The following is a 26,591-nucleotide window of genomic DNA, read 5'->3' on the forward strand; positions in this document are numbered from 1 at the left end:
ACTTTATACAAAGGAACCTGGAGGCCAGCACATGGATGTGGACCCAAACAAAAATTCAATCACAGGAAGTCGGGATAAAGTTCCCTCACGAGCTTTATTACGCAACACAATAATAAACAATGGCACCGGAGAAGATTTCTTAGCGTGGGGATCACAAAAGTGAAGGTTTTGGCAGGTGGAGTGGAGGTCGCTCCACTGGAAGCAATGTTGGCTGGGTGAGCTGGATGGATGAGTGTTTTGAGCTCAACATAATGATACCAGTGATGCAGAACAGTTGAAGGGAGGAGAGCAGACAGGTGATGAAACATGAGTCCCTGAACATGAAGCAGCATGAGCATGACCAGCGTAAAGGTAGGTATGCAAACTGCTGATAATGTGACTGATGGATCTGAGAAGCTACTGAGAGCACAAGGAGAACAAGGAAAGTTAAACACAGCACGAGATGCAAAGGTGGCCTGTAACTGTCACTTCCTGCAGGGGGCAGATCGTGTGGCGTGTGTGTGGAGGACCCAGGTGTGGACACAGACGAGGAGACAGAAGAATTCCAACAAAAAACGAGCCTGTATTTGTCTGAGACTCAGGAACAGAAAACCAGGCAAGAACAAAACTTTAAGCAAAACTAAACTTAAACCCATACTGGTGAAAAACTGAAATGACTACAACTTAATATGAACATGATGCAGCTGAACATGAAAGAAGCTCTGAAATATCCATGAGAACCAGAAACATGAACATGTCCTGCACCACATCATGAAAGACCCAAGGAGACAAGAAGGGTGAGGAAACAGACGGGATGATGAGGAACGAATGGAAACACACAGACTAAATACACAAGAGGTGATCATGGGAAGTGGAAACACAAAGGAAACAGCTGACACAAATGCACATAATGACACACTGGGGAGGTGTAAAACTAAGCACACTGACCGAGGGAAACACAGGACCTTTACAAAATAAAACAGGAAACACAGACAAGACAATACCAGCTTAACAGACTTGGCACACATGATAAACTAGACAAGAACCCAAACACAGAAACCAAGGAGACAATGATAAATAATGGCTAACTTTAACCTCAACTAGAAGTTAAATAGGAATAACAAATGAACTATAATCACAAATCTAACACAAGACGAATACAAAATACACTCAGAGCGCTGGGTCAGAAACCCAGCCAGTGACAGTAACTAACATGCTTTGAGCAGACGAACCAGCAAAGAAGAGATGTTGATGCTGGTCTTAAATACTGCTGCTTGTCCTGGATCACCATCAGGTGAGCATGGCAGGTGTGCTGATGAGGGCTCCGCCCAGAGGTGGAAGCACAGAGACATCATGGAAAAATACAGCCAACTCCCCCTGACCATGACACTTTTAATGTCCATTTATAGAAAGTCATTTCTTTAACTGCTGGTTCAGTGTTTTATTTATAAATACCTGCTCCAAAACCACGGAGGTCAGGCAGAGAGATTTGTGTTCACTCTGAAAATGAAGAAGGAAAAAAACATTATTATCCATCCTGAACGTGTTTTGTCATCTGAGTTCAGGAAGTTGTTCTCAGGTCACCGTTACCTTGTACCTCAGTGTAGAACAAACAGAAACTTCAAATCCTTCATTCCCTCAGCTGTTAGATTCCTGAACGCTGACAGGAGTCATTTAGATGAATGTTTCTGTGATTGTTCATTTTGAGACATTTACCCTTCATATTCTATTTATTTATTTTGAACATTTTTGTTCATTTTGATGTATTTATTTACTTTTTCCTTGACCTCATTGCTTGTTTATCTCTGCCTTGACCTGCAACAGTGCTTGTGATTATTGTTTAAAGACTGTAGGCTGTGTGAGTTTGACCATGTGAGCAGGTAGTGTGGGAAAGCTGCAAACAAATTTTGGAATTAATAAATTATCTGAACTGTGAATCTAATTTTAAAAATGCAACTTTTAAAATCATGTTGCACTGTTTCTTCTTTCAATTTTTATGTTTATAAAATTATGCAAACAGTGAATTATTTTGTTGAGTTTGTTTGTTTCAGAGTCAGAGAGCCGTGTCTCTCTACAGTCAGAGGTTTTTGTACGGAGGCTCAATGAGTTTGTATCACTGTGGTGGACTTTTGGTGGAGGAACCAGACTGGATGTTAACTGTAAGTACATTTGACTCATTTATGAAGTTAGAACCTGTATCATTAAGGTTCATTTCATTTTCTTCTACATAAATACTTCATGTTTCTCATAAATATAAAATATATATCATATAAAATCTAATATCAGTGTAAATTTTGAATTCAGACTATAATTGTCTTGTGCTTTTATTTTTACTGGAAATTGAACTTTCAAAAGTTTTTTTTTCTTGAAGAAAAGTAGAAAAAGTTTGTGTATTTTACATTTCCATAAAAGTTTTGTCTTCAACCTTTTGCCGCAAATAATGTGAAATCCATTTAAAATTAATAGTTCTTAAAGATTTAACATTATTAATGACACATTAACAGTGAGCTGTCTGAGGTTTGATCATTTTATGAATTTTAGAGTGTGATTAAGTACAGTTATCTTTATTGTTCCCAAATAGAGCAAAAACAAGTCTATGCTGTTTTTTTTCTTTTTTAAATACTAAATTGTTTATGACAAAATTCTCACATTTTAATTTTTGTTTGTTTTCTAATTGTAAAACTAATAAATTATTCAAACATAACACACACGAGAACATCAGAAGTCAAAGAAACACTTTAATATTTTTATCTTTGGTACTGAAACTCGTCTGTTGCCATGGTTCAGCAGTGAAGCCTGTCTGTTACCATGGTTACCAAGCTCAGCGAGGGAAGTGAAACAACTGGAGAGCAGTTCCACCCAAACTCCCAGTTTCTCTAACATCTCTCTCTCTCTCTCTCTCTCTGCAGTGGGTCGAGTCCCCCCCTCCCTGACCGTGCTGGCGCCCTCTAGTGAGGAGCTGCAGCAGGGGAAGGCTACAGTCATGTGTGTGGCCAACAAGGGCTTCCCCTCAGACTGGAGGCTGTCCTGGAAGGTGGATGGAAGAAGCAGCAGTGGAGAGGAGAGCAGGAGCCCCGGGGCGCTGCAGAATGACGGCCACTACAGCTGGAGCAGCACCCTGAGGCTCCCTGCAGACCAGTGGGAGAAGGTGGGCTCTGTGACCTGTGAGGCCACCCAGGGCTCCCACACTCCACTCTCAGAGACTCTGATGACAGATCAGTGTTCCCAGTCCTGAGCTGACTCACTGGGACTCTGATACTGGCTTTAGTCTGCAGCTTCTCTCAGTCTGCTCCCTCTGTGTCTGTATTGCTTTGATAGTTTTCATGTTTTCATGCTTGTGGCACTGTTGATGGTTTTAATACTTCAAATAAAAACTGAGGTCTTCAAATAGTGGTTTTCATGTGTTTCCATTCAGCTGCTCTTCTGTCTGATAATCATCCTTCAGGTTCAGCAGTGATGCTTCCATACACTGAAAATCTCTCCTTCAGTAACTTTTACTGAGAGAATCACATGTGCTGTATCACGTCAGAGTGTAAATGTAAAAAAAGAAAAACAACTAAAAAAAAGAAAAGAAAAAGCAATAAATAAAAAATAGAATCACAGCCAACAGCTGCTTTGTGTTATAAAGTCTTTCATAGCTACATTATTTTTCATCATGTTGGACTTTGTGGTGATATTTCCTGTTGGGTGTAGCAGAGGCAGCAAAATATGGTGACAGATTATTGTCACCTGCATGTGACCCATGATGAGACCCGTCCTGGTTTTCTTCAAAGTCATTAGATCAAAGTCAGAATTAAGAAAATAACTCAAAGAAAAACTAAACTTTATTTATCAACATAGGAGACACTAAAAAAATGTCTCTTTCAGAACATCAGTGCAGTTTTAAAAGTGTAAATGTCAGAATAATTTATGTCACAAAGATGAAGTTAAAGACTTGATGAACTAAACTTTAAAGTAAATCTTCAGATCAAATCATGTGAAATATTTCTGTGACCAAGAATGTAGCTGTAGCTGAGCAATCTACATACATACATATATCAGTACTGCAGTTTACTAAAATATTCTCATTTAATAACTACTTCCCAGTTTGAATATTTACAGGAGAGTTTCTTCATCACAGATCTGACTCACAGTATCAATTGTTTTGTGTGTATCACATGTTCTTCTGTACTAGCTCGTCAGGATGGACACAAGTCTGATGTTTTGAGTCAAACCCACATTAACATTAGTGTTAGACAGTAGTTATGAAAGTTAGAGTTTTATCAAGGCCTAAGAAATGATTTTGCAATTATTTTAGAAAGACTTTGAGGTGTGTGTGTGTGTGTGTGTGTGTGTGTGTGTGTGTCCTCAGTGAACTGTATCAGTCTCTGCAGTATCTTCCAGCTGCAGCAGTCAGTTCAGTTTCTGTTCAGTCTGACTGAGGGAGGTTTTTGTACGACTGTTTTTCACTGTGTGAACACAGCTTGACTGCTGATCTCATGAAAACTCTGACAGTAATAAACTGCTGCATCTTCAGCCTGGACTCCACTGATGGTCAGAGTGAAGTCAGAGTTTGATCCACTGCCTGTAAAACGAGCTGGAATCCCTGATATTCGAGTGGTAGCAGTATAAATGAGCACTTTAGGAACTCCTCCATCTTTCTGCTGGTACCAGGCTAACAAGCTAGAGCCAAAAACATCCTCACTGACTTTACACTCGATCCTCACAGTTCCTCCCACAGCAGAGCTCACTGCTCCAGGCTGAGTCACTGTGATCTGTCCTCTGGACTCTGAGGATACAGAGACAAAAACATAAAGCAGCTTCATGGTTTTGTGGGCTTCATTTCAGAGGGACAGATGTTGATAGAGGAGAGGAGTTTGATTCTCTGGACTTTACCTGTGAAGCAGCAGCAGAGGAGAGTCCAGATGAGGACGCAGATCAAAGTCATGTTTTTGATGAGGAGGATTTCTGTGGCTTCTGTTGTGATGAAGGACAGCTGTCAGTCATCCAGTGTTCAACTCTCAGGACTATAAACTCTCCCAAAGCACTGGAGCATGGTGCTGCTGATGCAAAGTGCCTCTCTATGGAAATGATCTGACCAACTTCAAAGGCACAATGTGAAAAAGTAAAGGTCTGGACTTCTCCATTTTATTTTTACAACATTTTGTACTCCACGTAGATCCTGATGGGTTGTGAAGAACTACTAACTGATTATATTTAAAATAAGTTCATTTATCAGTTGCTCTTTGCCAAGATGTAGAGATGTTAGGAATTCACATTTTTTCTGAATTCCTTCGTTCATGTTTGGAGCATTAAATATTTCATGAAAAGCATTTAGTCAGTGACTTTATGGTGGTGTACAGTGTTGGGTCACACTTACATTTATACAGTTACATTGATTCAAGTAACATTTTGAGTAAATTCTACTTGCTGGTGAAGATCATGTGACCTAACTGAAAGCTTCACTTAACTGAAACCACTTGTGCCACTGTGCTGGTATTTGGAAAGAATGTGTTAGCATTATTATTATCATTTGTATAAATGCAGTTATACTCACTGTATGTATAGTACTATTAAGTGAGATATGTTATTTGACTTATTGGAAACACATTTTTGAATTAAATTGTTGTTGATCATTAAAGTTTCTGATGACAATGTCAATTTTAAAATGTTGCTATAGGACACCATTCAGATGGCTGTGATCCAAAATTAAATTGGGTTCAAACAGAGTTGGATGTTTGTTTTTGTTTGTTTGTTTTTTGATGATGGTAACTGCACCAGTTTTACATTTAATTTCAAGATTTCAGAAACATGAGCGATTAGCAGTCCAAACACCCAGGATTGCAGGCAGATCAATGAATATAAATGTTCCTCACTGAAGTTAGACATAAACTTAATTCTACTTTAACTGAACAGGTTAGACTGCAACAGACTGACAAACTGTCCAGGCTGTACCTGCCTCATGGCCCTGAATTGGATAAGCAGAAAAGAATGGATGGAATAGGATTGATGAACAGATGAAGCAACTGTTGTTGAATTGAGTTTGTATTTCATTCCAGGTTTAAAGGATATCACAGCACTGAAACTGCACATTTAAATGTATTAAATGTCCATCACTGTCTCAGGGGATTTTCCCATTTTAATGCTTTCAGACCTCAGTGCTGACTTTGATACAGTAGATGATGGCATCCTGGTATCCTTCTCTCTTACTTGGTGCATATTATTGGCATTAGGAACCATACAGGGAACCACACTGCAATATGTGGTTAACAGACTTCGGTGAAAACATGCTGAGAAACTAGAATAACAGATACAACATGATTTCCTCCAATACCATCCACCTCAAACATATATTACAGTTTTATCTCAGTCGCTTTGGTGCAGTTCTCAAATCAGTGATGCTTTTCCCCAATCAAATGAGCCTTTCTCATTGTTTTTATACACACATACACACTGCTGTTGTTTCTACACTAATAAAGGGATTTGTTACTTCTGAAACAGTTTTGTCAGACAGAACTCCAGATCTGTCACTTTGCTGAATACTGTCCAACACTGCATCAGTGTTTCCACTCAAATTACTTCAAAGAAGTGAAATTGCTCTTCAATTATAATCAAATATGGACACATGTTCTCAGAAGACGTTTAAGTTGAAACATTTAGAAATGCATAATCTCAGTCACACGTCCATGCCGTGGCACTGCTACTGTAATTACACAAAAACATATACTATATGCACTCACAGACCACTTTATTAGGTACACCTTGCTAGTACCGGGCTGGACCCCCTTTTGCCTTCTGAGCTGCCTGAATGCTTTGTAGCATAGATTCAACAAGTATAACATATAGTTGCTGCAGATTTGCCAGCTGGACGCCTCTTTCAACCACATCCCAAAAATGCTGTCTTGAACTGAGATCTGGTGACTATGGAGGCCATTGGAGCACCGCGTTTTTGTTTTTTGTTCTTATATTGTATAATTTTGGTCAATCCATGTGAATTATAACCTCAGTTTCCTGTTCTTAGGTGACAGGCCCTGCAGTGCAGTCTTCTACTGCTGCAGCCCATCTGCTTCAAGGTCACATGTTGTGCTTGCAGAGATGCTCTTCCTGTTTGTATCAAGTGGTTGATTGAGTTACTGTTGTTACTGAGTTACTGTTGCCTTCCTATAAACTCAAAACTTTCAGACCATTCTCCTCTGGCCTTTGACATCAACATTTTTCAGACCATTCCCCGTCAACCCTACAAATGGCTGTGTAAAGAAATCCCAGCAGATCAGCCTGTCTGGCATCAACAGCCATGACACTTTTAATTATCTTTCTTAATGATGTTTGGGTTAATCTTCAGCAGGCTGTGTTCAACATGTCTACGTGTGTAAATGCTACGGGTTGCTGACATGTGATTGGCTGATATTTGGATTAACAAGCAGTTTAACAGGTGTACTTAATAACCTAATAAACACATGCAGTATGACTTTACTGGACTATACAGTAGTTGGTGCTATGGTCTCAGATTGTATACATTTTCTGTTCCTGACACATATAGTTTAATGAGTATTATTTTGCTTTTCTCCATTTCACCAGTTTTGTAAGGTTAAAAAAAACAAAAAAACATCAGATTTGATTTTTGTTTCTGAAAACAGTTTTAAACTTTTCATTAGCTGTCACAGTCCGGGTGAGCTGCTGGTAAATTTCCACTAAGTCCATGTTCTCCTGTGTCTGCCCCTGGGCAGAGCCGTCATCTCCTCACATGGAGCCAATCTGGAGCAATCTACTCAGGATATTTAAGACCAGCGTTGCCGTCTCTTCACTGCTAGTTTGCCAACTTACCCACGGTGGTAACAGGCTACCATGCTTCATGCTCCTTGCCCAAATCTATGTACTTACCTCATTTTTCATGTGCTACAGCTCTCTGGTCACGCCACTGCTCCACTCTTCAGCTAAGATCACCACTCGGACACTCGGCCATTCTCACTGCAGTTTCATGCTCCGTCTCCTGGGAAGGATTTCAATATCACACCTGTCTGCCCTCTTGCCACTGCTTCACACAGGATCACTTGGAGCTCAGGTCAGCCCATCTTAACTCTATTCAGCTCACCCGGACCTTCACCTACTCCCCTCAAAGTACCACCAACTCCACCTGCAACATAAGCCATACTCCTCTTTATTTTATTTTATTTTTTTTTTATTAATATTTTTCCCTTTATACAAAACAAAACAGACATCAAAACAGAAACAATAAAAGGAAGAGAAAAAACCCCCCCCAAAACAAACAGACAAAAAAACAAAACAAAACAAAAAAAACAAACAAACAAACAAAAAAAAAACCCTCAAAACAGATCAAAGAAAAACCCCACAATGAGCAATCTGAGACATGTAAACGGGAAACTGATACAGTATATATAATTCGGTCTACCAGTCATTTACATATATCTCCTGACAAACTCAACCCGCCTGTGAAGTGGGGTTGTGCCTATCAGTATGGTTTTCTTCAGATCATCAGGTAAGTAATCCAATAGCGGGCGCCATATATCCCAAAAAATATCATCATTGCCACTTAATTTTGCAGTCAGTCTTTCCATTGATAATACTCTAAAAATTTCTTTATACCACTGAGTTATTGTTGGTGGTTTTTCATTAATCCAATTAAAAAGAATACATTTTCTTGCCAAAAACAGTAATTTGCATAGAAGTATATGCTTGTTTTTATCTGGAAATTTGTTCAGAGTTGGCAGCCCCAATAGATACTGAGCTGGATCTCTTTGTATTCTGCTTTTAAATATCCCTTTTAGTTCTTTAGTTACACAGAGCCAGAATTTTGAGATTTTTGAGCAAGTTCAAAGACAGTGCACGTAGGACCCCGCCGCAGATTTACATTTAATACATTGTGCAGACCTGCTCGGATCAATTTTATTCAGAAAAATAGGTGTTCTATGCTGTCTATGTAAAATTTTATATTGTATTTCTTTAAATCTGTTACTAAGAAATAAAGAATGCACAGATTGTATGGACTCACTCCAGGCATGATCATCACACTGACACTGGAGGTCACCCTCCCAGCTCCTAATCAGTTTTGCAATATTGTGTTTATTATAACCTTGTAGTGCATTGTAAAACTGTCTTATAGTGCTATTATCTGCACTTAAGTGTAAGAAGAAATTTTCCATGGGTCCTAGTTGCATTGTATTGTGCAAAGCATCATGACATGAAGTAATTAGGTGACGAGCCTGTAGAAATGCAAAAAAATCCGTTTGATGTATAGTATATTTCTTTTGGACCTGCTCAAAAGACATACAAACATTCCCATCAAACAGATCACCCACCACACGTATTCCTGCACCAAACCATCTCTGAAATACTGCACTTTCCATTCCGGTGTGAAGTGCTGATTATTTAAAAAGGTGTTAGATAACTAAGTATAGGATTACTTTCAGTGTATTTACTCATATCACGCCATGTTTTTAAATAAGTATCAATCATTACTTTGTTATGTTTTTTATTATATTTACTCACTAGTTCGCTTAGAAGATTAAATGGCTGACATGTCCAGGCTTCAAGGGGATCATCTGTGTCTTTTAGATATGCGTGGATCCATTCATGTATAACTCTACTATGACATGACCAGTTATACAGCAAGATGTTGGGAAAGGCAAGACCCCCTTTATCTTTGGGCAGCTGTAACGTTTTCATACTTAATCTGGGTTTCTTACCCTCCAAATAAACCTTGACATATCTTTTTTCAATTTCTTTTACAGTTTTTTTGGTAAGAGTTATTGGGAGCATTTGTAGAGGATATAAAAGCCGGGGCAACACATTCATTTTAATTAAATTTATTCTTCCCATCCAAGAGACCGGGAGATCCATCCATCTGGAAAGGTCTTTTTTAATACTGTTACGAACTATGTCTATGTTCTGTTTCAATATACCTCTTATATTAGGTGAAATGTGTATCCCCAAGTACTTAAATCCCGAACCCGACCAGGTAAATGGGATATTACATGTCCTGGGCAAATTTCCTAGTGGCAAAGCAATAGTTTTATTCATATTAACCTTATACCCAGAGAGATATCCAAAAGTTTCTATAATAGATAATACAGAGGGTATAGCATCCTGGGGATTAGTGACAAACAGCAGAACATCGTCTGTGTATAGTAGAATTTTAAATTCAACTCCTTGTATTTGGTATCCAGATATACTTTGATTATTTCTAATGGCCTCTGCCAGTGGTTCAATAACTAAAGCAAAAATTAATGGGGAAATCGGGTCCCCCTGTCTTGTTGATCTCTGTAAACCGAATTCTGAGGATTTAATACCATTTACTATAACAGATGCTCTTGGGGTGACATATAACAGTCTGATCATGTCTATAAACCCCTGCCCAGGCCAAATTTCTCCATCACAGCAAACATATAAGTCCACTCAACGCGGTCAAAAGCTTTTTCCGCATCTAGTGATACAACAAGTCCTTGTGTTTTGGTTACCTCAGAGTGTTCTATAATATTCAATAATTTTTTATGTTTGTAATTGATTCTCTATTCTTGATAAAGCCCGTCTGATCTGCCTTAATAAGTTTAGGTATATAATTTTCTAGTCTATTAGACAATATTTTAGACAAAATTTTGCTGTCAACATTTATTAAACTAATTGGGCGATAGGAAGCACATTGATCAACTGGTTTATCCTTCTTATGGAATAGCGATATATTCGCAGAGTACAATGTATTGGGAAGACTTCCCTTTTAATAGAATGCAGATACATATTTAAAAGAGGTATAGCTACTTGATCCTGGAAAACTTTATAGAAGTCTGGACCAAAACCATCTGGGCCCGGGGCTTTCCCTCGTTGCAGAGATTTAATTGCTGTCAGCACCTCTTCTTGTGTTATTTGTTCCCCAAGACGAGCTCGATCACCTTCAGACAAAGTTGGTAGATTGAGTTTATGTAAAAATTTTGGGTGTCACTTAATGTGGCTGTATTTTCAGATATATATAATTGTTTATAAAAATTTTCCATTAATTTAACCAATTTATTATTTTCGTATTGATTCTGTCCTCTTTCATCTTTCAGAGATGATATAACATGAGATTCTAGTTTCCCAGCAGCCAAACGCGCCAATAACCGCCCTGGTTTATCTGCCAACTCAAACAGCCTGTGCTTAGCATAGAATACGCTGGCCTCTGCTTTTCAGTCAGTAACTGATTCAGAGCTGATCTAGTGACTTCTATTTTTTTCAGTACTTCAGGTGAAAATGTATTTTGAGGAGTGTTCTAGATCTGCTAATTTTTTTTCCAGGTCCATTTGATGTGTTAAAGATTCTTTCTTTTCGCTATGCTGTATGAGATTATAGCGCCACGTAGGTAAGCCTTCATTGTCTCCCAAAGATTAGAAGGATTTGTGTTTTCATTATCATTTGTCTGTAAAAAAAGATCAACATGTTCTTTTATATAACTCCGAAACACAGAATTATCTAAAAGTGATGGATTTAATCGCCAACTACTTAGAGTTGGGTGAGCTTCAGGGGGTAAGATATTTAAATGAACATCTGAATGATCGGAGAGTATACGCGTGCCAATATCACAGATAGTAACTCTGTTAAGGACCTCCCTCGAGACAAGGAAATAATCAATACGGGAATAACTCTTATGTGGATTAGAATAAAAGGTATAATCTTTTTCCCCTGGATGAAGGGTTCTCCAAGCGTCTATCAGCTGCAAGTCAGAACACAGTCCCTTAATAGCTTCTCGCTTTTTGGATACTGAATTTTTGGATGGTGGATTTTGATCCAATTCTGGGTCCATACTACAATTAAAATCTCCTACCAGAACAGTAAATGTTGTCAGGTTGACAAATATTTCTTTTATAAGTTCTGAGTAAAAATTTTCATGATATACATTCGGCGCATAAATACAGCCTATCAAAACAGATTCACCATATAAACGTCCTATTATAATAACAAATCTACCCTGATCATCTTTAATACACTTTGTAAGAACAAATGGAGTATTTTTATGAATTAAGATTGCAACCCCTCTCTTACTTGATGAAAAAGAGGAAAAGTACACCTGCCCCACCCATTCTCTCTTTAATTTTAGGTGTTCCACATCTGACAGGTGAGTTTCTTGTAGGAGTGCAATGTTAGTTTTCTCCTTCTTAAACCAGGTCAGAATTTTCTTACGTTTAATAACATTATTTATCCCTTTAACATTTAGGGAAACAAACTTTAGATCACTCATTGAAAGATCAGTTTACTTGGTTTATGTATTGTGGTAGCGAAAACATAAGTATCAGCCTTGTAGTTTAACATATAGAACAAATTATGCTCAGATCTGCTCAGACACCAACAAAATATAAACAAAAACAAAAGTCTGGGTACTGAAAAATAAAATTCCTGCAATGAACAGTTATATCGTCCCAAAAACAGGGTTAAACCAGTCCCAGAAAATATTTCATGCTCCTGAAGATTGGGAGGACACCTCACCCGCTGCGGGCGCACCTTGTACAGAGATGATACACCCCGCATCAACGTATGCGCCTAGCAAACCCCCAACAAGACTTCCCATGCACCAATAGGTGTTGCCGCATTTCTTCTACTTCTTTTCTTGCCATAGTATCATAATACAACATAGTCACTTAGTGTAATAGTCAGCTGTTCGTCAAACCACTTGAGTCAGAGAACAGTTTTTTTGTTGTTGTTGTTGTTGTTGTTTTTTTTACTCACGTAATGCTCCGATTGCTGATACCACTTTCAATGCCTCTTCTGCCGAGTCAAAGGAAAATCTTCTGTTTTCATATGTGAAACGCAGGGTTGCAGGAAACAGCATCCTAAATCATATTCCTTTGGTAATCAAGACCTGGCAGGCCTCGTTAAAGCTTCTCCTCTGCTGTCGCACATTTTTTGGTACATCCTGACGAATGGTTATCAGTGCTCCATCAAAGAAAATCTGTTTGTTCTTGCCACTTAAGGCTAACACTTCCCTTTTATCGGTCGGGTAATGGAGTTTCATTATAACTGCTCTTGGTGAACCTGATATTGGTTCCCCTAAGCTTCTGTGGCAGCGGTCCAGTCGGATCCTCCCGTTCTTCGTCTTCATATTAAGAAGAGAGGGAAGCCACTTTTCAAAATATGCAATAGCATTCGCCCCTTCCACGCCTTCCTTGACACCAAATATGCGGAGATTATCTCTTCTACTCCGAGCTTCTTGGTCATCTAGCCGGTTCGTGAACGTGCACATCTTACTTTCTACACGTGTTAGCCTGGTTTCCATGTCGGCGATTATATCCTCTACCTTCGATATGCGTGTCTCGGCTTCGTCAAGGCGTCTTGTATTGCCATCAAGGGTTGCCTGGATAACGTCGAGTTTGTTGTTAATGACATCCATCTTCCCTTCTACAATCGCACCAACCACATCTGTTATTTTTGCAGTTAAAATATCATAGTCGATGGGAAAGCTTGGATTAGCTTCAGCCATATTTCCGTCATTGGCTTCAGGGTTAGCCTCGGGGCTGACCTGACTTCGTAGTTGCAAATTAGACTTCAGAGGTCTCTTATCGATGTTCTCTGTTTTATCTTTTTTATTTGGCATACTTTCCGTTAGTCAGTCACCTGTTTTGTGCAGAGTGGCAGCACAAGTTATAGGCAAAATATTGAAGTTTTGAAAAGTCCTATCGGGTGCTCACGAGCCTCTGATCCTCTCAGTGTGCCGTCATCCCGGAAGTCGTCCATACTCCTCTTTATAATTCATCCACACCTGGAGAACTCTGTGAACTGACTAACCCCCTTTTCCTCTCTTCCTCTTGATCACCACGCCACCTTAGGCCACCACGCTACGTTTTCTTGTCAGGAATCCCACGTCAAGTATAACTCTGTGTTTTTGTGCCAAATAAAGATTTGTGTAAAGCAAACTCAACCGTCTACACAGGTGGTCCAGGACTTGAGTCCAGTTTCGTACAGGCCTTTGGCTCCTTGTGACATTAGGCCTACATTTTTTGCAGTACTCTTTCCAAAGTCAGTAAGGTTTTGAGAAAAAACAAAAACCATTTTGATCTCTTAAAACGATGGTGAAAGTGTTTTATGAAGTGTCTTTTGCATAGATGAGAATGACGTTCATGATGTAAGACTTTCACCAAAGCAACTGAGAAAAGCTGTGATGGGAAAATATTTACTGAAGTTCATTTAACTGTTCACGAATAAATGTAAGTGAAGTCTTTTGAAAAAGTGTGTGTGTGTGTGTGTGTGTGTGTGTGTGTGTGTGAAACGATGTCAAAAGCAAACCAAAGCAACACATGGTGATAAAACCCGAATTGAATCGTAATATTTGCCAGTTAGAAACCTTCAACCAACAGCACAGAATACAGACTTCTCTACCTGGAAGGAATTTTCAAAAATTCCTAAAATACCATTATTTGCAGACAGAGTTCCAAAATAGAAATAAAAACTCATTTTTTATAAAATGTGTAGTCAGGGTCTTAACAATGAACATACTCCTTCGGAAATTAAAATAAAAACATTCTGAAAAAAATACTGGTACACTTTCCAGAACTTAATATTTTTGTGAAATTCAAAACATAACTACATGAATCAGAAGTTTTTTTGAATTTTGCCATGGATCGCTGTGTGCAGGCAGGAGACGAGGACCCAAACGCAGGACTCATAGAGGCAAACGTGAAGTCAAAACAGCTTTAATGCTGAACTCTAAACTAACAAAACTGAAGATACAAAAATAAACTTAGGCAGGCAGAACACAGCGTAAGATGAGGGTGAATCAATGTTAACAATGCGACAAAAGCGGAAAGGCAAACACAGGGCTTCAATACACAGTGGAGTAATCAGGGAATAGGAGACAGGAGGGAAGCACGGCTGGAAGACATTAGAGCTAACGAGACAAGGGAAGCAAAACTAGACACACTGACCAAAGACACAGACCTTCAAAGTAAAACAGGAAATATACACTGACAGAACTCAGGGACACGATACTGACCGAGAACAGAAACCAAAACCAAAGAACTAGAACATCTTAACCCGAAAACATAATCAGAATAAACAAGAACATACGATCATAATAATAATAAACACAAAACACTGGGTCAAAAGACCCAGGACCATGACAAATTTAGGCTGAGAAATAATTTCAGTGTTTAGAGTTGTGAAAAAAAAGTATCAGGTTTAAAGAGAACATGTGGAAAACTGTAAAATGTACATTCTGAAGTCATATTCTTTGAATATTGTTGTAATGGGTTTTATTTGTTTTAATTACACTATTATCATATTAATATAAGCCTTGAGGCGACATTTGTTGTGATTTGGGGCTATATAAATAAAATTGAATTGAATTGAATTGAATGACACAAACAGTAATTCATTTTGTTGAGTTTGTTTGTTTCAGAGTCAGAGAGCCGTGTCTCTCTACAGTCAGAGGTTTTTGTACGGTGGCTCAATGAGTTTGTATCACTGTGGTGGACTTTTGGTGGAGGAACCAGACTGGATGTTGGAAGTAAGTTAATTAAACTGTGTTATTAAATATTTTTATCATTTTATTTTATAACTACTTGTTAGGCTGCTTAGATGAGACAAAAGTATTTTTTTTATTTAAAATAATTTAGTTTTTGATGTTTGTCCTTTTTACTGGACTAATTCAGATGAGCTCTGCAAGTTTCTCTTGTTTAATCTACGTTTCTGTCATAGTAAAATATATGTAGACAAGAGTAAGCTTCATCATCTTATGATTAGTTTGTAAATTTCCACCCCATCAGCTGCTGTTTGGATGAGTTAAAGTTTGCTTTCTGATGTTTTTATCGTGTCAGATGTTTCAGATTTAGTTTGAAATCATGTGAGCTGTTCAATAACATTTCAAATCTATATGAATGAGTAGCTGCTCTGTGCTTGTGTCCACTCATTTCTTCAGTCATCCATGATTTAGACTTCTAATCATTGTAAAGCCAAACTTCTGCTGTAAATGTTTCCACATCTACTTCTTTTATTTCCAGTGTAGTTTGAACATATTTCAGGTCAAACTGTGTGATGATTCTCTCTGTGCTGATATGCATGAGAGGTTTCTTAAAGGGAAGTGAAACAATGTGTGAGTGAATGACTGGTGGAGCAGAAAAAACACCTGACAGAAACTTCTTAACAGAGAAATTCAAATTGTGGTTCCTGTCCTCTAAGCTGATTGGTGTTTCCTAGGTGATACCCGCCCTGCCCTGAAGGTGCTGGGTCCCTCCAACAAGGAGCTGGAGAATGGGAAGGCCACGCTCATGTGTGTGGCCAACAAGGGCTTCCCCTCAGACTGGAGTCTGTCCTGGAAGACGAGCGACAGCAGTGGCAGCAGCAGCATCAGAGGGGAGGAGAGCAGGACTCCTGGAGTGCTGCAGAATGACGGCCTCTACAGCTGGAGCAGCACCCTGACGCTCACTGCAGACCAGTGGGGGAAGGTGGGCTCTGTAACCTGTGAGGCCACCCAGGGCTCCCAGACTCTGGTCTCAGAGATACTGAGGAGAGACCAGTGTTCCCAGTCCTGATGTCAATCACTGAGTCTTTGATGATGTTTTTCTTCTGTCTCTTTTTGTTTGCAGATTAATAAAAATAAACCCATAAAATATTTTCCATCTCATAATGACAAAAATCATAGCAACAAACTCCTCTAGTTTCATCCTTTTGTTTCTGTTGTAAAGCTGATATTTCAAACTTTTAAAAGAATAAAAATGTAACGAGGAAACATGTTCTTTGACTCTGTGAGTTTAATAAATGCACATTAAAAAATTAAGATTTTGTAATATTTGTTAAACCAGACCAAAATAAAAATGTAAACAGACAAATCGAGTGTAATGTGCAGTGAAAATGTTAAATATATTTTAAATTCGTATACTAAATATTTTCTATAAGATGTTGAGGTCATGTCAACCATAGATTATCTGTGTGCTCATTATAATTTCTACTCTCAAAGCTGTCTTATGATCTACATTTTAATCTGATGATGCAGAAAAAAATCCTAGTCATTGAAATTAAAGAGCAGAGTGTCATCTGTATGTTTAAACAGAGTTTATTTAAATGAAGTTTAAATGAAGATTTATTGACGTTTGATTAATGAACTATTTGACAGTGAAACTCTGATGAAGCAACAAAGCAGAGAAGAGTCTAGAAGCTGGTGGTGGCAGAGATGAAGCAGGTGGAGACTTAGTTGAGGATCTCTAATTGTGCAGGATGAGGTGGAGATAAGGAGTCTGAGATTTAAAGCACACAAAACAGAGGCTGAGTAACTCACAGAAGGCAGTGAGACAATAACTGGACTCAAATAATGACGACGGAATTGAGCTCAACAGTGGACATGATGTTAAGAAGAGACTAACAGAACAAACACACAGGAATGCAGGCAGGTGAGAGACTACAGGTCTGCTTTAATCAACTTACATATAAGTTAATCTCTTCTAGTTTTTACAGCAAAATGAGAGAAACTCACTTCACTAAACTTCTTAAAACAAGAGAAAGTCCACAGTCTGTCAGGAGGATGATCACATCTTATTTTCAGTGGTTACAGATCTTGGTAGTATTTTATGATGATGTCACACTGTTAAACATTAGTAAGGTATTATTAAGTCTATGATATAAAACATTCAAAATAAATTAAAGATGAGATTTTCAAATATTTGAAGAATGGATCATTTTTTTTGTGTCATTGTTAAATGTGAACATTCATTGTGTTGATCTGTGTATTTATCTGTGTATTACTTACTTTGTATAATCTATGATGGTCGTCTTCCAAATGTCTGATGTGTGATGAATCAAAGGTGCATATTTTATTGTATTTTTCAACTTTTGCTGCTAAATCAGATGAAGCTAAATTATTAAGTTTTAGTGTGAAAAGTCTGAGTTTAAAGGTCGTTTAAGAATAAAGTGTGTGTGTGTGTGTGTGTGTGTGTGTCCTCAGTGAACTGTATCAGTCTCTGCAGTATCTTCCAGCTGCAGCATTCACTTCAGTTTCTGTTCAGTGTGACTGAGGGAGGTTTTTGTACGACTGTTTTTCACTGTGTGAACACACGCTGACTGCCAGGCCAGTGAAAACTCTGACAGTAATAAACTGCTGCATCTTCAGCCTGGACTCCACTGATGGTCAGAGTGAAGTCAGAGTTTGATCCACTGCCTGTAAAACGAGCTGGAATCGCTGATGCTCGACTGCTAGCAGCATAAATGAGCAGTTTAGGAACTCCTCCATCTTTCTGTTGGTACCAGGCTAAATAGTGGGTTCCGAAAAAAGCATTAACATCCTGACTGGTCCTACACTTGATGCTCACAGATCCTCCCACAGCAGAGCTCACTGCTCCAGTCTGAGTCACTGTGATCTGTCCTCTGGACTCTGAGGATACAGAGACAAAAACATAAAGCAGCTTCATGGTTTTGTGGGCTTCATTTCAGAGGGACAGATGTTGATAGAGGAGAGGAGTTTGATTCTCTGGACTTTACCTGTGAAGCAGCAGCAGAGGAGAGTCCAGATGAGGACGCAGATCAAAGTCATGTTTTTGATGAGGAGGATTTCTGTGGCTTCTGTTGTGATGAAGGACAGCTGTCAGTCATCCAGTGTTCAACTCTCAGGACTATAAACTCTCCCAGAGCACTGGAGCATGGTGCTGCTGATGCAAAGTGCCTCTCTATGGAAATCATCTGACTGACTCACACAGTCAATGGGTTTGTTTGTTAGTTTGTTTGCTTTTATGATGTTTTTTTTTCTTTGTATTTCATGTATATGATTATGTGCATGAGAAATACAAATATGCAGTTCATACCAAATTGTTGATCACTAAGCTTTCTGAAGGTGATTAGTGTTTTCATTTGTATGTTAGTTTATATTATATTATGTGGAGGTAATTATGGTGAACAAAGCTGAGGTACAAACTTCATGGCCAAGCATTTAATAAAAATGTGAGGAACATAATAGCATATAGATGTGTCTCTCTTATTATTGTTTTCTTTTATTCTTTTCACACATTTATTCTATAAATAGATTCAGCACTTCCATTCTGCACATCTCCAGATCCTTCCTCAGGTTTGTTTGTACAGCAGGATGCTCTTCCTTACTGCAGCGAAATCATGAAGGACAGCTGTCTTCAACATAACATACTGTTTCCCTCTCAGTGATTCCTGATTGATTAAATAATTCATGGCATCTTGATAAAGAACACAAGTTTTATTTCCACCAGTGAAACAGGTGAAAGTCTATAAGCAGAAGAAAACATTTTAGACACATTTCTAACAAAAATGATTTTAATTGTGTGTCTTTTGGAACTGAAGAAGCTTTTTGGATGAGAGGTGAAACATCTTCAGGAAACTCAAAGAAGCCCAGTTTCTTTCTTTCTGCTGTCATTTACTGTTTTACCTGTTTGGTGATTGTTGAAATTGTTTTTAACATGAGATTCTGGCGTTTCTAACAAAATAAATTTATATTTAAAAATCCATTCAGGATTTTAATGATACTGCTTTATTCAAGCTTAAATCCATTTTAATCAGAAAATCAATTATTGAAAGCCACCCCTAGTAGTCACACACTCTGAAAATGTGTTGTAACAAAATGCTATTAACACTGCAAGCTGAACAAATGTCCACATTTCTTTTTCTTTTTTTTTCCCACCTGTCCCGTTTGGTTCTTTTGCCATCAGAATTATTGTCTAAAGGCGAAGAAAGATGCCCAACGGATTTACTGTACCAAGTGGACCATCCCGGTCTTGCCGTATTGGTCCATTTGATCGAGCTTTGTTTTTATTGTTTATTTTATTTTATTTTCACTTGCTACACACGGGACAGACATGACTGGGGGAAAGAAAAGGGAGAAAGAAAGAAAGAGGGAAAGAAAAACAGTGGGGAAGAGGAACAGTGATGAAGGGCAAAAAAACAAAAACAAACAAAACAAACAGACAAAAAATACATACATCAATCACCTGGATCACCTGTTGAGAAAGAAAGAAGAGAAAACAAGCAAAAAAAAAGACAGCAATATAATAAATAACATCATTGTGATGATCTATGTGAATATAACAGTAAATACTAAATATTGAATATTATTGTGCAGCACGTAAGATTGACAGCGCACAGTGTGCTCTGAGGTAGCAGCCAAAAAGGGTGTAGTCAGAATCAGAATCAGAAGACTTTATTTATCCCCGAGGGGCAATTAACAAACAAACGAGCAGCATAACGTTGAAGATAAGGACAATAAGAACAGGCAATAGGAGTGAAATAATAATTACACAGAATATACAGTATATACAGTTTTAAAATTACACAGTTTTAAAATTAAAGTGACTGAAGGTGAATAAATAACTGTAAGTGACTGAAAGTAAATAAAGTGTCCGTAGTGTAAGAAGAGTATAGTTTATCAAATTATCAAATCGGCTCATCTTAATTTCATAGCAGAATTAACACCGTCACTCTCCGTCGACGGTATGATTGGAATGTTTCCGGGTTTGTTTGTTTGGTTTTTTTTGTTTTTTTTGCTATTGTTTTCTCTCCTTCTCGTTTTTTTTCTCTCTTTTTCCCCTCCTGTTTTTTATGCTGCTCACCCTTGTACTTGGTTTCTTTCTTTATTTCTTTCACTGCTTCGATCACCTGCTTCCAGACTCATCCACAAACTTTATTTCGACACATATGCACAGCACGATCACACACAATCATGCGCTCAACGGCAGCACATTTACATCAGACAGACAGCGCACACAGTATAGGTTACACACACTTAAGTCAAGCGTACTACTCATATTAGTAAATATGCACACACATAATCAGACTCAGGAGCATCTCGCCACGCATTTTTTCTCTCTCCCTCTCTTTATTTATGAACTGGTGATGTACTCTCTCCACCTGTCTAAGCCACACACACAGCATACACCCCTAGTTATACAAACATATCTATGGGTGAACTAAGATTCGTTACATGGAATGTAAATGGAGCTGGCTCCAGAAAAGAGGTTAAAAATATTTAACCAACTCAAAAAACTACAGGCAGATGTTGTCCTTTTACAAGAGACCCACAGACCTCTTAAAGGTTCGAATGAACTTAAAACACCTGAGTTTCCTAATGTGTTCTCAGCTTGTTATAATTCTAGACAAAGGGAGTAGCAATTTTAATACATAAAATATTAATTTCACAGTACTCGATACAGTTATAGATCCAGAGGGCAGATTCTTAATCATTAAACTACCTATATGTGATAAAAAGCTATGTGTTGTAAGTGTATATGGTCCAAATGTTGATGACCCCTCATTCTTTCACGGTTTTTTTAGTGCACTCTCTGAACACTTAGATGGCACACTTGTTCTTGGAGGCGACCTCAACCTTGGACTAAATGAAGAAATGGATAGGCTCAATACAGCAGGAACTCAGCGTAATTGGCAGTCCACAAATATAATCAAACAGTATATGAGCGACTTTGGTCTTTATGCGATGCATGGCGCTCCCTTCACCCCAACAGTAAGGAATATTCTTTCTTCTCACATGTTCATCACTCCTACTCTCGTCTGGATTATTTTTGGTCAGCAGCTCACTGCTGAGTGACATTTCAGACACTGAGATTCATCCTATAGCTGTCAGCGATCATGCTCCTGTATCTTTAACACTAATGCACAAGAATAATACTACGCCAAGTAAAAACTGGAGATTTAATACTTCACTGCTTAAAGATGAAGACTTTATTAAATATTTTAAAAAGAGTGGACTTCATATTTAGACTTTAATGACACTCCGGAACATCAGCTTCTGTTCTATGGGAAGCAGGAAAGCTGTGATGAGAGGTAAAATAATTTCTTTCTCATCACATAAAAAGAAAGAAGAAAACAAAAATATTCAGGAATTAGAAAAAACCATCAAATCCCTAGAAGAAGCCTACGCGTACCACCAAGATCAGGAAACATTGAACAAAATACGCAAAACAAAACTAGAATTAAATGAGATAATTGATAAAAAAACAAAATTCTTAGTACAAAGACTACGCTTACAAAATTATGAACATAGTAATAAATCCGGTCAATTTCTAGCAAACCAGCTAAAAATAAATAAAGAAAAAACAACTATATGTGCTGTTCAAGATTCATCTGGGAACACAGTATATGACCTGAAACAAATAAACAACATTTTCAGGGATTTCTATAAAACGTATTCACCACAAATAAACCCATCTAAAAAGGAAACTGATCAGTTTTTAGACAACATAACTCTCCCAAAATTATTAGACTCTCAAGCAATGGCACTGGATTCGCCGCTGACATCAGGTGAACTCCAGGAAGCCCTGATAAGTATGCCCAATAATAAGGCTCCAGGCCCAGATGCACTGTAAAAACTCATCTATAGAATTTACCCAATAAATCTGAGGTAACAATTTGCATAGCCTTTTTTGTGGTTGATTTAGTTCAATATATTGTGTATAAAATACCTTCAATAAAAAGCTATGAAATACTTAATTAAATTGGGTAAAATTTACCCCATATTTATGTATACATTCAACAGCTACTTACTCATTGAAATTAGGTAAAATTATCTCTTGTTTGCTAGTTGGTAATACCTGATAATTACTAATAAAATTTAATTATTATCAGTTGATAAACATTACCTATTCATATAAGGTAAAATGTACCCCCAAAAAGATATTCAAATGGTTCATTATCTCAATGTTTTATTCCATAAAAACACAGAATAAAGTGCAACACAACAGCTAATGCAGACAACACTTTCAAAGGCGACTTAGTCCATTTTAAAGCCAAGAGCACAGAAACTCTACAAGGTTGTTTCTGTGCATGAACGTTATCAAACATCTGGGAACAAGAGGGAAATGTGTGTGCATTGCATAAGCTCATTTTGAGGCCGTGGACCTTGTTCAGTAGTTTCGCCCTCCAAGTTCCAAAAACAGTTTTTGAAAAGTGTCAAATCTGTTCTTCAGCTCCTTTGGATATTCGAGGTTGAGGGCATATATCAGTCCCATCAGCAGTACACATGCCTTTGTTCGGCTTCCACATCCCTCCACCACTTGGTTTCCCTCAATCACAATGGACACATCTGATGGATCCTCCTCAGCCATGATGTTGTGGATCACGATCACCTTCATCATATTGTCTGTGTAATCCTCACATTCCTACGTGTTAAAAAGAAAGAAACAAAAAGCATACACACGTTTTATTTTATTTAAGATGCTTTTTCAATATATTTCAGTTGATCTAAAGAGGGGAGTGGAAAGAAGATGAATGGAGAAGGGGAGAACAGGGGATAGGAGAGGACAGGAGAGAAGAACATTAGGATCCCTTAAGTTAATAAGTAATCTGTTATCAATATGACATACCTGGCAGTCATGAAAAGATCTTCTTGTCTTTCCCCGAGGTAGCTAATGAGGCAGCAGATAACAACATCCCTTTTCTTCTCAATGCTCTGTGTCTGTAGGGAGATACAATTTAGTGAAAAGACTAAGTGGAGTGATTTACATACATTAAGACTGAATTACTTAAAAACAAAAACATGGCTGATGCCTCTCTCCAGCTTTCAACAGGTGAGAGGGTGGGTACACCCTGGACAGTCAATCACAAGGCAACATAGAGACAGACAGGATAAACAACCATGCACGCACACACTCAAACCTAAGGACAATTTAGAGAGACCAATTAACCTAACAGTCATGTTTTCTGACTGTGGGAGGAAGCCGGAGTACCCGGGGAACCCACACATGCACAGGGGAACATGCAAACTCCATGCATAAAGACCCTGGGCCAGGATTTGAACCCAGGACCTTCTTGCTACCCACTGCAGCCTTCCATAATTACATATTTGTGAAAAAGTCAAATAACATACGTCATTCAAAGTGTCCAGCAGAGGTCTCATCTTGGAACCAGCAGCTCCTCCTTTGGCACGCATAAGCTGCAAAAGATAATCACAATCCTCAAAAACACATGGCACAGTTTCAAACTTTTAGAGATGGCCACCAAGATGTTCAAAAACTGCCTCTCATTGTCAAAAGAGCATGAATTACAGACAATGCATGTGAACGAAAGGATGTTGCCTGGCTGGGATGACTGTGAATGATGCCTTGACAAATGTGTCCTTAATGCACCCCATGGCTTGACAGTGCAAGGGCAATCTGCATGAAGGCAGGGTATGGAGTGGACTCGACCAAAATGCCCATGTATTAGCCTGACGTGTTTCAGCAGGTCTAATCTTTTGTGGTTGTGAAGTTGCACAACTTGCATTTCCAATTCATTTTCACATAACTGAGGACTTTGGTTAAGATTAACCACATTTTGAAGGTCAATGTGATTTATTTCTTTAGAAACTTGCATACCTGTAAAGGATACACGGGGGTGGGGACGTGGGTGGGTGTGTCAGCCCTAGAACTGGTAACAGAGTCGTCTATCAGTGAGCCTCTGCTTGTAAAGGACACACGTGAGGACCTGAAAAGAGAGCAAATAGTGAGTGTCCACATACACAGATTTTTCATGCAACAAAAATAAGAAAATACATTACACAAAAGAAATTTTCAGACATGTACCTGGTTACAAGTTATTTATCAACCTGAGTCTCTTTAATGAAGGTAGAAATTAAACGTAAGGTGAATATTCTTCTTCAGTTTTTCTTTGCTCCTCTTATCTGAGAAGTCTGTCTGTCTGTTATACTTAACAAGGGTCTGTTATGCAGAAATTACAGATTGTGTACTTACCTCACTAAAATAAAGGCATTGCAATTGCATAGATTAATATCCATGCTTCATGGAATTAGCTTCATAGATCATATTCATAGATGTAATATGCTTCACAGAACATGCTGTATTTCTCCAAATTATAGCCCAGTTATATAATATTCAAAATTAATTTGGACCCCAGGTGTTTAAAAGAACCAGGTTTCTATATGTGGCCCGCTGAATAATTGGGGACGTATGATTATGAAAACAATTATTAAGCACTGACGTTCTAACACTACCCAATATAATATAAAATCAATTCAAAAATATTTTATTTGATCCCACAATTCAAAAAAAAAAAAACAACTTAGGTGCAGCAACAGTGGGTATGTTCACACGCCCTCCCTCTCTTAGACATACTTGACATTACTTGAGCCAGTATCTTAATCATCAGTAAGTAGGAGAGACTTTCTATCCAATCAGAGGTGAGGAAGGCGGGACCTGCCCCTACGTAAGATACTCTTTAACCACACATCAATAAATACAGTTAATAATTCAAACTCTCAGAGCAGTCTTTGTTTTTTACTGATCGTTTCACGTTGGCTTTATTTGTTTTGCTGCTGAAAAATCTCCCTATAGCTGGAGTTCATGATGCTGCTGTGTCCCAGTGTTTCCCCCCAGTGCGAACAGCTGAGCGAAGCGGTATCTGCATGCCAGAACAAGCGACTACTGCCGCGCACATTTTTAAATACAAGCAAGCATGCTTCAGAGCTTTTTCAGAAAGTTCTGGTGCTGCTAAAACAAAGCCGCCAGTTACAGCTGGGAGAAAGCTTTCAGTGAGCTCTCCGGGATGATGAGCTACAGTGAAGATGAATGGGGAGACGCAGACGGATGCAACAGCTGTTTTTAAGAGTTTTAAAACACGGCTGTTGGGAATGATCTGCCCAGTGTTCATAGAATTTCAAAGACATACAGGATTTAAGTTTGTTTACCTGCTTTATGTGTTGACCCAGAAGCAGAGCCACCACAACTTAAGGATTGCCGCTCTCATTTCTCAAAATAACAATAATAATAATAATAATATTACTAATAAAAATCGTCTGACGTCCATTTTCTTTTCCATCAAGGAAGGAAAGTAGTTTGCAAAGACCGCGATTGTAATTATTGGGTGTGTCCAAATTCATGGGCTGCATCCTCCCGGGACGATGTTGTAGACCGATTACGTCACAGCGACGCTCGAAGGCTGACCAATGCGTCCTCCTTTTCCCCGAATTTGAAGGATGGGTCGGGTGTGTCCTTCGTGGCCCATCATATCCCAGAATTCATAGCGCTGCCCAGCCAAACTCCAGTTTCCGGCAATGGCGGCCGCTACTAAGTTTTAAAATTACTCTTATTATTCTTTCTGGGTCACATAATAAACTTTTAACATATTTTCAGGCGAGAATGTGGGTGTGTAAACTTCAAATATCTGCTCGGTTTATCAAAATATCGCATATTTGCACAAGTGCTTCGACGTTTTCGGAGATGTCTGTTACCCACCAGCTCGATAGCTATAGCCGAGAGCTCGAGGGTCACTAGAGCCGCCGAGAACGGAACAACTCCTGGCACATCATTTTCAGATCACCGCTGTCTTTCGCTACTCAGGTTAAATGTAGGTTTACATCCGGCCTACCCGACCTTCTGAGGACCCGGCCCACATAGCCCGCGAAGGCCGGGCCCTCAGGAGGATTCAGCCCATGAATTTGGACACGGCTTCAGTGTTCCGATTACCAGTCCGGGACTGGTCATGCATGCTGACTGATAAAAGCGCACCACGAACACATTTCATTGCAACTTACCTACAGTTGTCTAGACGGTTAACAGACAGCAACAGATTCAAAGTTTCATTTCAAGTAATGGTGCATTACACAGACCTAAGCAATACAAGTAAAGTGTAATAGCTCATTACTTCAAAATTACCATTTGCACGCGCTATTATATATTATTCACCCTATGTAAATAGCTTAC

General features: G+C 38.6%; 1 long non-coding RNA gene and 3 gene segments (V, D, J or C); 2 read left to right on the top strand and 2 right to left on the bottom strand.

Moving 5' to 3' along the window:
- Positions 1–2,068: 2,068 nt before the first annotated feature.
- On the top strand, positions 2,069–3,369 carry LOC120435642 (the record flags this gene model as incomplete). The annotated part of the segment is given in 2 exon segments: positions 2,069–2,138; positions 2,889–3,369. Coding segments are annotated over 2 exon segments (396 nt in total), but the record flags the coding sequence as incomplete, so codon positions are not given.
- A 472-nt stretch (positions 3,370–3,841) lies between these two features.
- LOC116315755 lies at positions 3,842–4,909 on the bottom strand. The segment is given in 2 exon segments: positions 3,842–4,747; positions 4,855–4,909. Coding segments are annotated over 2 exon segments (375 nt in total).
- Positions 4,910–15,351: 10,442 nt separating this feature from the next.
- Positions 15,352–16,721, top strand: LOC116333938. The segment is given in 2 exon segments: positions 15,352–15,442; positions 16,132–16,721. A coding segment is annotated over 1 exon segment (264 nt).
- A 250-nt stretch (positions 16,722–16,971) lies between these two features.
- On the bottom strand, positions 16,972–18,449 carry LOC116333939. Its single transcript, XR_005609800.1, has 2 exons — positions 18,406–18,449; positions 16,972–18,298 (listed from the first exon to the last, which is right to left on the bottom strand). It is a non-coding gene; the product is annotated as an uncharacterized LOC116333939 (long non-coding RNA).
- Between the last annotated feature and the right edge of the window lie 8,142 nt (positions 18,450–26,591).

This window comes from Oreochromis aureus, linkage group 22, assembly GCF_013358895.1.
Source record: "Oreochromis aureus strain Israel breed Guangdong linkage group 22, ZZ_aureus, whole genome shotgun sequence".
Lineage (NCBI taxonomy): Eukaryota > Metazoa > Chordata > Actinopteri > Cichliformes > Cichlidae > Oreochromis > Oreochromis aureus.